Source organism: Lissotriton vulgaris, chromosome 5 (genome assembly GCF_964263255.1).
Source record: "Lissotriton vulgaris chromosome 5, aLisVul1.2, whole genome shotgun sequence".
NCBI lineage: Eukaryota > Metazoa > Chordata > Amphibia > Caudata > Salamandridae > Lissotriton > Lissotriton vulgaris.
This window is the reverse complement of record NC_141693.1, coordinates 1,262,504,519-1,262,516,666: the sequence shown is the minus strand read 5'-3', so window position 1 is coordinate 1,262,516,666 and position 12,148 is coordinate 1,262,504,519. Positions and strand designations below refer to the sequence as shown.

At 46.4% G+C, this 12,148-nt stretch overlaps 1 protein-coding gene across 1 annotated transcript in view; it reads right to left on the bottom strand.

The window, feature by feature from the left end:
* The window catches only part of LOC147712428 (uncharacterized), a 168,486-nt gene that overhangs the window by 110,555 nt on the left and 45,783 nt on the right, over nt 1-12,148 (bottom strand). Inside the window, exon 3 of the mRNA XM_086919652.1 lies at nt 9,467-9,622. Within this exon, the coding sequence (XP_086775778.1) occupies nt 9,467-9,622 (156 nt within the window). The remainder of the gene's footprint in view (nt 1-9,466; nt 9,623-12,148) is intronic.

Here is a 12,148-nt window from a genome sequence, read left to right as displayed (position 1 = left end):
CCTCCGCCTCCATTTTGATTGTTTTGGGTCGCCCTCTGGAGCCCGCCCCGCCTCCCAGCTGAGACGCCCTCGCCCCTCCCCCTCCACCATCCATATATGACAGGAGTTCCCGCGTGCAGCGTTTACGCGCAGCGTTCGCGCCCAATCCGCGCCGAAGGTGCGCCAAAGGTAAGCCCGTCTACGCCCGTCCGCGCCTGGCCCGCGCCCAGCGCCAGACCCCCTGGCCCTTACATTGCCCAGCCCTCCCGCATTACCTACGATGCCTCCACCCTCCTAGCCCTCAACCCCGGTCGCGCCCCCAACTGCGTCCAAGCCGCTCCTGGACACACTCATGGACCTTTCTCTTGCCACTCCTGCAAATTCATCGGCATCGACAACATCCCCGCAACGACCACACCACAGATTCCCAACCCCAATCACCTACAATGCATCCTTCTCAACACCCGATCGGTCCACAGACACGCCATTGACCTATGGAACCTACTAGACACCATCTCTCCAGACGTCGCCTTCCTAACAGAAACATGGATGAACGCTTCCTCCGCCCCAGACATCACCATTGCCATCCCTGAAGACTATAAGATCACACGCAAGGACCGTACCGGCCACACAGGAGGAGGAATCGCTATCGTCCATAAAAAATCAATCCGCATCTCAACCAGCTCTGACGTCAATCTCTCCAACTCTGAACACCTTCACTTCCAGATCCACATCGACCCCAAGACCACACTCAGAGGCACCCTCCTCTACAGACCACCAGGACCCCGCGCAAAATTCAGTGAAGACATCACGGACTTCATCACTCCACACGCGCTCCCCTCCAAAGAGTACATCCTTCTGGGAGACCTCAACTTTCACCTTGAAAAGAACAACGACCGCAACACCACCACCCTCTTGGACAACCTCGCCAACCTCGGACTTAAACAACTGGTCACTTCCCCCACCCACATCGCAGGTCACACACTCGACCCCATCTTCACCTCCAGCAATCTTGTCTTCTTCAGCCATACTACGGATCTCCTCTGGACTGACCACAGCTGCGTTCACTTCACCTACAACAAGCCGAAACCCATCAACCACCTCCAACCAACTCTGCAAAGAAACTGGAACAAAATCACCATCGACCAGATCTCCTCATCACTCCTTCTAAACCCCCCTGCCCACTCTTCTAACCCAGACCAAGCTGCCGCCAACTTCACCCTATGGTTATCCAACACCGCCGACACCTTAGCACCACTGAAAAAACGTCAAAGCAAACCTGGCAGCAAGAAGGCCTCATGGTTCAACGATGATCTTAAGAAGTCCAAGAAACTCTGCCGCTCCCTTGAAAAGGCCTGGAAAAAAGACCCAACCACCAGCACCAAGGACGCCTTCAAAAACGCCACCCGCATACACCACCAACTAATCCGAAAGGCCAAGAAAACAGCATTCAAGGATCGACTAGACAACAACGCCCACAACAGCAAGGAACTTTTCAACATCGTCAAGGAATTCACCAATCCCTCGGCCAACTCCAACGACATCACCCCCTCTCAAGCCCTCTGCGACTCCCTAGCCTCATTCTTCCACAACAAAATTGCAGACATCCACAACAGCTTCGACAACCAACCCGGAGACCAACCCACCCAGCCATATGATGAACATTCTCCCCCCTTGAACACCCTTAACGACTGGAACCCAATCTCCACTGAGGACACCATCCGCCTGATGAACTCCATCCACTCAGGATCCCCCACAGACCCATGTCCTCACCACATCTTCAACAAAGCAGAATCCGTCATAGCACCGCACCTCCGAGACGTCATCAACTGCTCCTTCAACTCCGCCACCTTCCCGGAAAGCTGGAAACACGCTGAACTCACCGCCCTTCTGAAAAAACCCACAGCGGACCCCACCGAACTTAAAAATTACCGCCCCATATCACTCCTTCCTTTCCCGGCCAAAGTCATCGAGAAAGCTGTCAACAACCAACTCGCCGCTTTCCTCGAAGCCAACAAATCCCTCGACTCCTCACAATCTGGCTTCCGAGCAAAACACAGCACTGAGACCGCCCTCATCGCAGCAACAGACGACATTCGAACGCTACTGGACAATGGAGACACAGTCGCCCTCATCCTCCTCGACCTCTCCGCAGCCTTCGACACAGTCTGCCACAGCACCCTTTTACAACGCCTCAGAAACATCGGAATACAAGGAAAAGCACTTGAATGGATCACCTCGTTCCTCACCGGAAGAACCCAGAGAGTCCGCCTTCCACCATTCAAGTCCGAGACCTCTGAAGTCATCTGTGGTGTACCACAAGGATCCTCACTCAGTCCCACCCTCTTCAACGTATACATGAGCCCCCTCGCGGCCATCGCACGCCAACACAACCTCAACATCATCTCCTACGCGGATGACACTCAACTGATCCTTTCTCTCACCAATGACCCCAACACCGCCAAAACTAACCTACACGAAGGAATGAAAGAAGTTGCCGAATGGATGAAACACAGCCGTCTGAAACTGAACTCAGATAAAACAGAAATCCTCATCTTAGGTACATCCCCCTCCGCATGGGACGACTCTTGGTGGCCGGAAGCCCTTGGAAAAGCACCCATCCCGACAGACCACGCACGGAACCTAGGCGTTATCCTGGATTCTTCACTCTCAATGAACAGACAAGTCAGCGCCGTATCCTCATCCTGCTTCAACATTCTTCGCATGCTCAAAAAAACATTTTGTTGGATCCCCACCGAAACCAGAAAAACAGTCACCCATGCTCTGGTCATGAGCAGACTGGACTACGGAAACACCCTCTACGCAGGTACTACCGCTAAACTCCAGAAGAAACTCCAACGAATCCAAAACGCCTCAGCCAGGATCATATTAGACATCCCGCGTAACGAACACATCTCTGGCCACCTGAAAGACCTCCACTGGCTACCCGTCAATAAGAGGATCACTTTCCGACTGCTAACCCACGCACACAAATCACTCTACGACATCGGACCAGAATGCCTCAACTCACGACTGTCCTTCTACACCCCCTCCCGCCAACTACGTTCTTCCAGCCAAGCCCTCGCCACTGTTCCTCGCATCAACAAGACAACCATGGGAGGCAGATCCTTCTCATACCTGGCTGCTAAAACATGGAACTCACTCCCCACTTACCTTCGCCTTACCCAGAACCACCTAGCATTCAGAAAGCAACTTAAAACGTGGATATTTGACAAATAATCCTCTTCCCCTCCCTAAGCGCCTTGAGACCCTCTGGGTATGTAGTGCGCTATATAAATTCTTTGACTTGACTTGACTTATCTGGGGTGACTCTGAGGGAGCTCCGCGAGTCAAGTAGCAAACCTGTCTCCCCGGCCATGGCGATTTATGAGGGTCAGATTCTTCCGGCGGCATTATATGGCTCCGAACTCTGGGGGTTCGAAAATGTTTCAGATCTATCGACAGCGGAAAACAATTTTCTAAGGAAGGTGGTGGCTCTTCCCGCTTCCACCCCACTGATCCCCCTGAGATTAGATTTGGGCAGAAGAGCATTAAAGGACCTGGTAAGGCTACGCCGGTTGCTTTTCTGGACTCGTCTAAGAAGAACTGAGGAGCTCGTAAAATACGCTGAAGGGATAGATGATCTTCTTCTGTTGGACACGGGGAAAAATAGGATGGCTGAATAAATTGAGAGACCTGGTTTTTAACTTGGGACTAAGGGATGCTTGGGAGTCACAAACGCCGCCACCCAAGGAAGTGATCAAAAAGCTATATTGGGATTGGGTACAGAGTAATGCACTGAGGGGTATGGATGGGGGCTCACTCACGGATCAATTTCTGTTAATTAAATGGGTGAGAAAACTGGAACCCTTCCTCGACCTGATAACTAAACCTCTAGATCGAGCGCTATATCTAAACCTGAGATATGGGACGCTTCCGGTGCATGACTTCACGGCAAGGTGGTCGAACTCTGGTGCCCCCCTGCGTTCGTGCCCTGGCTGTGCAGCACCAAAGGAGTCTGTGGCCCACCTATTTTTTGCCTGCCCCGCTTACAAAGTGGCGCGGAAATTTTGGCTGAAACCTGTGTGTAGGGAACTGGGGTTGAGGTGCCATAGCCAGGCACTACGCGTACTTTCTACTGACTCTTCATCCTCCATCATGATTTGCGGGGTGGCAAAATTCTTGGGCAGTGCGTGGGTGACGCGCTCCCGTTTATTGAAATTGTACTCGGGGGGACCTACGGCTGTTGCTTGTAACCGCCTGTAGCAAACTAGTGACTGTGGTGCATTTCTTCCCTTTTATTCGTATCTTTTTATAGTTTTAACTGGAGAATTGAAAATGTATTATGTATATGTATTCTTTTATGGTGATCAATTTGCCGAATAAAGATAAGTTAAGTAAGCAATGGGAAACCTGTGATGGTGGCTGAATCCGTTCCCCTTTGAAAACATGTAAGTGCACAATTCTCAGCTCCATCAGATATGAAAGCCACCATGGGCTAAAAAGACTTACAACCTGAATTAGTGAGTGTAGGAGAGATGCACCGTGTAAGGCCATTCATCTGCTGAAAATTGCATTGTGAGAGTCACCAGTCCTCCCTTATATACTTGGTTAATGAAGAACAAGGGAACATGCATGCTGGGCAAATATTCCAATGTGAGCGACAATGTGACAAGGCAGGCTACCTTTGAACTACCTTCATCTGCTGAATATTGCCTTTTGAGAGTCACCAGTCCTCCCTTTTTTATACCAGGTTTATGAAAAACAAGGAAACATGCATACTGGGCAAACATTCCAACGTGAGTGACAATGTGACAGGGCAAACTACATTTGAAGTGAGTTGAGGTAGCAGGAAGCGGTCGAGTGAACTTCTAGTAAGGAAGGGAACACTAGTCCACAAGAACAAGGTCCCTTATTAGACAAAATTCAGCAACTGAGTGATATGTCAATTCCTGCTTGATTTCCTCTCAGAGAATTATTTAGAAATAGTTACTCATATGTGTCTTCATGGGCCATATCTATCCTCTTTCACCCACTGTATGTCCTCCACCATCTAAGTATAAAGGTACCAGGACAAGCCTGGTCCCTGTATCCGAGTGACAATCTTTCTCTGTCAGCCTTAACTTTTGACTTTGACCTGAACTACTACAACCAGAGACTCACAGTTGGCAGTTTTTGCTTTTGGTGATATTTTTTAAATATTCGAATTTTTTCATAAATTGGTTTCGGATTTTAATTGTGCTATTTTTACCTTTATTACTGTTTTGTTACAGTTTGAGCATTGCATAAATACTTTACACAATGTGTTTAAAGTTAAGCCTGTCAACTCAGTGCCTCAGCTGACAAAGGGTGGAGCACAGGCTTAATTAAGTCACTTTAGTGGTTAACCCAGACAAGGATTGTGATTATTATTTCAGGTGGGTTCTAACCCCTCTCAATTAATACTCTCATTTCTTTTAAGGAACAATAGCCAGATCAGCTGCTGTGTTGAAAGTTTCGGGGTGATCCATCAAGCATGGCCTGAGAAAAAAGAGGGTCCCAAATCACGTTTTCCGTATGTTATGTCTATGGGGATTTTTCCTTTTTTGAACACGACTATAGCCCGAACTGCTGAACGGAATTACACCAAATTTGACAGAAAGCAAGATGTTGGTCTAGAAAGCATGCTTTTTGTGATTTGGTGTAAATTCTGAGATATTTAAGTTCATAAAATATAGATCTCTAGTACCTCAAAATCCTACTGAAATGCTACTGAAATTTTATTGCTGCCAACACTTCAAACAGGGATATGTTGGCAGCCATTTTGGGACTTGGTTCAAGCGAGCCCCACAAAAAATTAAAAAAATAAAAAAGAAAAGGGGGCAGGGTAGAAATACCCTGACTCCCAAGGCCTCTTGGTAAAAAAAACACTTTTTTACTGGCAGGATCTGTGGATCCGGCCATAAATTACAGAACAATATGATGCGCTGGTTGCCGCGCTTTGTTCATTATCTGGCTCCGGGTGGACAAGGTCCAGGGGGAATGGTTCTAATAATAGAGGGAGGCACGGGTCCCCACTCCTGGGGCTCATTATGCACCAGGGCCCACCACCTCCCTGGGGCTTCTTAAAATAGTCATGTGGGTGTGGCCCATATGGCCTCCCCTGCTGCCCCAGTGACCACCAACTTCTCAGGGCTTATTTCATTTTATATGGGGGGCTCTTGGACCCACCAACCCGATGACCGCCACCTCCCCAGGGCTTCTTTTAGATTTAGTGTGGGGCATACATGCCCACCACCTCCCTGGGGCTAATTTGAACAAAGGATGTGGGCTGAGTGGCCCCCTCCTTTACCCCTAGATGGTCCTGGGGAAAGCCCCTGCACATAGGCAGCTACAGCAATGTCCCGGGGTGCCCAGCCCCAATACATTGCCGTTTGCTATGGCTTGGCAGGAGCACCGCTCCCGCCAAGACATAGCAAATACTCCTCCGCTTTCAGCAAGCAAGAGCATTAAAAATACTCTTCCTTGCTGAAAGCGGAGCAGAATTCAACAGGATGTGGGGAGCCAGCAGGGACCGCGGGGGCCTTGAGGATGCCCCTGTGGTCCCGAACACATAAGAGAGGGTGCACAAGTGGGAGCAGGGCACAGCGTGTAGAGGTATTACCCAGGGGGATCGGGGTCCCTGGGGACAAAATTGGCCCTGGAGGGGGGCCCCTCCTGATACCTCCAGTAGGTCCCTCACAGCGTGGTTGCTAAGAAGTGTTCAGAGGCCAATCCCCCTTTCTCCACCACTTCTGCAAATGCACCTCCTGGTGCACTACTCTTTGGGGGATGAAGTACACTTTACTTCTGAGGGATTTGGGGGGGGCAAAGAAGTCCTCCGGGAACCCCATGTAAGTCCTACACAGCAGCATTCCTGAGAGTTGGTCAGAGGCCAAGCCCCCTTCCTTCACCACTCTGCACATGTGACTGCTACTTAAAAAACATAGAAATTAACTTACAAAAACAAAGGTTTCAGGGATTTTATAGTTCAGAAATGGAATATAAAAAAACCTTAGAAATTAATTGAAAAAAACAAAGGTTACAAAGACGTAATAGTTAGGCTCAGGTTTCATTGGTACAAAACGAGTGAAATTCAGCAGTTATAGATAGCTGAGCTAACTATAACTTGTGCCCCCGGCAGTGCACTGCTTATGACCTCACATATTGCATCTCTCATGACATGGTCAGTGACATCACTGATGACATCTCAAATTACATCACTGATGATATCTTCCACAGAATAACTGACACTCGCACTCCCACCCCCATAGAAAATTTCATACACACACTCCCACACAACCATGCACAAACCCATTCACAGACCCATACCAGAACTTACACACCCACTTACTGATTCATAGATCTGCACACACATCCACTTGCTCACCCATACAGCCACTCATACACCCACTCTGTTACTAATATAGCCACTGACATATCAACTCATACACCGATATAGCTCCCACACACACTGAGCCAGTCACCCATAGAGCTACTCACACACCTGGTCCTTCGCCCATATAGTCAATCACACAGCCATTTACTCACCCATACAGAATCACACACACCCACTCATTTACTCAACAGATACTGTAACATACTCACTCACCTATACAGTCACTGACACAAGTACACACGCACCCATACAGCCACTCTCACATTCACTCACTCACCCATACAGTCATTTATATGCCCCATCACTCACCTATACGGCTCAGTTACTCACCAATGTACCACTGACACATCCCCTCATCCATACAGCCCCTCACACATGCCCTCACTAACCCATACAGCTACTGACTCACCCACTCACTCATCCATACAGGCAGTAACATACCCCCTCACCACCCACACATACACTCAGACACCCATACAGGTACTCAAACAATCAACCACCCATGCAGCCACTCACATAACCACTCACACGCCCATACAGCCACGTAGACACCAACTAACAGACTGATACAGACATTCACACAACCAGTCACTTACCCATGCATTCACTGAGACACCTAGCTACTCACTTAAACAGTCAGTCATACACCCACTGAATCATCCATGCAGGCACTCTTCCACCTACCGAGTCACCAATGCACCTTCGTATATATAATTAGCACTCATAAGCCTTTAAAAAACATTCACAGTCACTGGATGATGTCATCAGTGATGTCATTTGAGCTGTCACCAGTGATGTCATAAGTAATGTCATTGGCCATGCCATGAGTGATGTAATATGTGAGGTCATAAGCAGTGCATTGCAGCGGGGAGCAAGTTATAGTTAGCTCAGTTAACTGTAAATGCTGAATTTCCCTGGCTTTGTATGAGAGAAACCTGAGCCCTGTAATCTTTAGTTTTTTTTACTGGAAATATATATATATATTTATATATTCAAATATATAGATATATCAATTTCAAGCTACCAAAGGTGTTTAAGCACATGCACACTCAAGCAAGCTTTTAGCTTAAGTGTGGATGGGCTCAATGAAGAAGAATGCCACAAAAAAGACCCAGCTTCAATAAAATTATTATTTTATGCGGTAACAGAGAGGAGGGGAAGTTGCCCCCTTGTACATTGAAATACCAGCTAGTCTATACACTGTTGTTATTGTTATACTTCTAGGGAGGATGATGTGGCTACAATTTCCTCTCTCTCTCTGCTATATGGTATTAAAAAGCAGCCCACTAGATATGTGCAGTGTCACTCAGTTGGGACTTCACTTCCTTTTGTCTATGTATTAACCTGTGCGGAGTGTTTTTGGTATTCTTTTCACCATGTAATTTTAGCCATTAGAATGTCATTTGTTTTATTTTTTGCATATAATTCAATAAGTGAGAAATACTGTTGGTGTTCAGTGTGTGAGCTTGCATCACTGATAAGTTAAAGTGAGGAGACAAAGTGAAGGTTGGATGAAGTAAAGAAGAATAAGTAAAGGCATTTTCAATGTTCTGAATAGGTGGGTGAAGGAAAGATAGGACAAAGCAAAAATTCGGAATTAATCGTATGAAAAAGTAAAGGTGATGCAAGTATAGGCACATTGATGAACTCTGCCCCTGCTTTATCTGATGCTCCGTTGGCCCAAGTATTGGAGGCCCACAATAGACATTTTTGTTTTGTTTAATTTCTATGCCTCGCATCACAAAATAAACTGTCTGAACAAGAGAGTGGTGTCTGCAAGCAAGCTCTTTAGGGGGGATGTAGGCGATGATCTTCTCTTGCCCCACCTAGCCTCCTCCTAATAGAAGGATGATCCCAGGGCCCATTGTCGGTTCCTCTCCTTGGATTAGTAGCACCAGGGACTGGCATGGCATTCAGACAATAGGGCAAAGAGGGATGAGGAACTCTGGTCAGGAGTAGGTATTTGACGTCCACCATGGGGATACTCTAGCAACTTCCACCAGAACATGTAATTTTAATATATTATTTAGTAATTCTGCTTTCAAAGGAAAGCAATAAATAGAAATGTACCTCAAAAATGGCGTCTCCTGAGCTTAACCTGCAGGGACCACTGATTTTCATGATCTTCTCTCCTGCCTCATCGTGAATAGTGTATTTATGTCCACACGGTTTCCAGTTCTGCACAACACACCCAATTATTGTTCCAGGAGGTGACTGTATCTCCATCTTTTATGCAAAAAATAAAAATGTTTGAATGAATTTGCTGGAATGATTTTCAAGATACAAAGACACAATAATTATCCACGAAACAAAAAAGTAAAATTTTGGTCAGAGCTAGGTGAAACATTTACAACATATTTTAATTAACATTTTAATAGTTTTGAAACCCAAAGTGAAATGAAAGACAGAGTAACATGCATATTTGAAGTCAGATAACATTGAGTTCCTATATGCACATCTCTTTATTTTGTGTAACTCTGCAACACTTAAAAAAGTCAAACTGAAATATTACATTATTGGATTTGCAGTTCCTTCCACAAATCTGTCCCTGTGGTAGCATCCTCCAAACACAGTACACTGGTAGCCAGACTATTTAAGTGCAGCTGTGCAAAGTTGATTGTACCAGGATGTATTCTATGCAACATTTGAATGAAAGGCTTAATAGCGGACTTGCCATTTAATCTGTGTGAACAGAGTGTGAGCACAACATGGTAACCATTGTGCCAATGCCAATCATGGAGCCGTGTTACATTTTCGCACAACGAAAGCGAGGCTGACGGCCCGGCGTTAGCTGTACCTTCTGTAGGGCTTTTTTGAAGTGTCCTCTTAACAGCATTCACATGTTCAGAGATGTCCTGAGGTGTGCGTGCCCTTTACTATTTAGTAGCTGGAGGACAGTGGCCCATTCCTCCTTTGAGTGCTCACTAGAACAGGCTGGAGTGCACCAGGCGTCATCACATATTACATCACTCATGACATGGTCGGTGACATCAATGATGATATCACTGATGACATCTCACATGACATCACTTATGACATCATCCAGTGAGTGTTATTGTTTTGTAAAAAATAAGGATATGAGACCTAAAGATATACACTCAGGTACTGCATGTATTAAATTGTTCTTCTTCTGTAGTATTAATTTGTGATACTATTTCTAATATTTATCATCTGAGTGGCTGTAAGGGTTTAAGTGGGTGTGTGAGTTACCTTATGGATATGCTAGTAGGTGTGTGAGTGACTATAGGTTTCTCAATTGATGTGTAAGTGGCTCTATGGGTGTGTGACTAGTTTTCTGAGCTTGTGAGAGGCTGTGTGAGTAGATATATGGGTGTGTCATTGTGGTGTGAGGGGCTGTATTAGTGTATGAGTAGGTGTATGAATGGCTGTATACATGTGAGTGTGTGCATGAGTAGCTGTATGGGTGTTTGAATGTGTTAATAAGTGGTTGTGGAGTGTGTGAGTGGTTTTGTGGGTGAGTGAGTGGCGGGATGAGTGGTTTCTGGGTCTTTGACTGTGTGTGTGAGTGTATGTATGTGTCTGTTAGTGGGTGTGTAAGTGGCTGTATGATTGTGTGTATCAGGGGTTGTATGTGTGTGTGAGTAGGGGCATGGGTCTCTAAATTGGTATGTTAGTACTTCTATGGGTGTCTGAGTGGGTGTATGGGTGTGTGAGTGTGTGCATGGTCTGTAAATGATGTCATTTGAGATGTCATCAGTAATGTCATCAGTGATGTCACTGACTATATCATGCGTGATGTAATATATGAGATCATAAGCAGTGCATTTCAGGGATATAAGTTCTAGTTAGCTCAGGTAACTATAACTGCTAAATTTCAATGGTTTTGTACCAGGGAATTCTGAGCCTAACTATAACCTTCCTGTAACCTTTTGTCAATGAAGTTCTTTGTTTTTTAATGATATTTCCTAACTGTAAATTTTGAGAGTTCATGAGAGTGGCCGTATAGGTTGGTGAATGGGTGTGCGAGTGGCTGTGTTGTTATGTGAGTGGGTATGTGAGTGGTATTGTGGATGTGTAAGTGGGTGTGTATGTGAGTGGCTGTATGGATGTGTGAGTGGCTGTATGGGGCTGTGAGTGGGCGTGTGAATGCCTGTATGAGTCAGTGACTGGGTGTGTGAGTGGCTGTAATACTCTGTGAGTGGGTATGTGAGTATTTGTATGGATGTATGAGAGCATTGTGAGTAGTTTTGAGGGTGTGTGAGTGGATTTGTGAGTCAGTGACTGGGTGTGTGAGTAGCTGTGTGGATGTGTGAGTGGGTGTGTGATTAGCTGTGTGAGTGGCTGTGCGAGTGGCTGCATGGATCTGTATGTGGGTGATTGAATGGTTGTATGGGTGTGGGAGTATGTCTGCAAGTAGTTTTGTAGGTATGTGAGTGAGTGTGTATGGATCTGTGAATGTATACAACCAGTCATTATGTGGGTGTCTGAGTGGGTGTGTGAGTGACTGTATGTGTGCGTGAGTGGATATGCGAGTTGCTGTATGCGGCTGTGAGTGGCTGTATTGGTCTGTGAGTGGGAGTAGCTGAACAGATAAATGAATGGGTATGTGAGTGGCTGTATCAATCTGGGAGTGGGTGTGTGAGTGGCTGTATGAGGATGAATAGTTTTGAGGGTGTTTGATTAGATTCATGGGTTAGTGAGTGGGTGTGTGTGGCTGTATGGGTCTGTGAGTCAGTGCATGTGTAGCTGTGTGGGTGTTTACCTAGGTGTATGATTAGCTATATGGGTAGG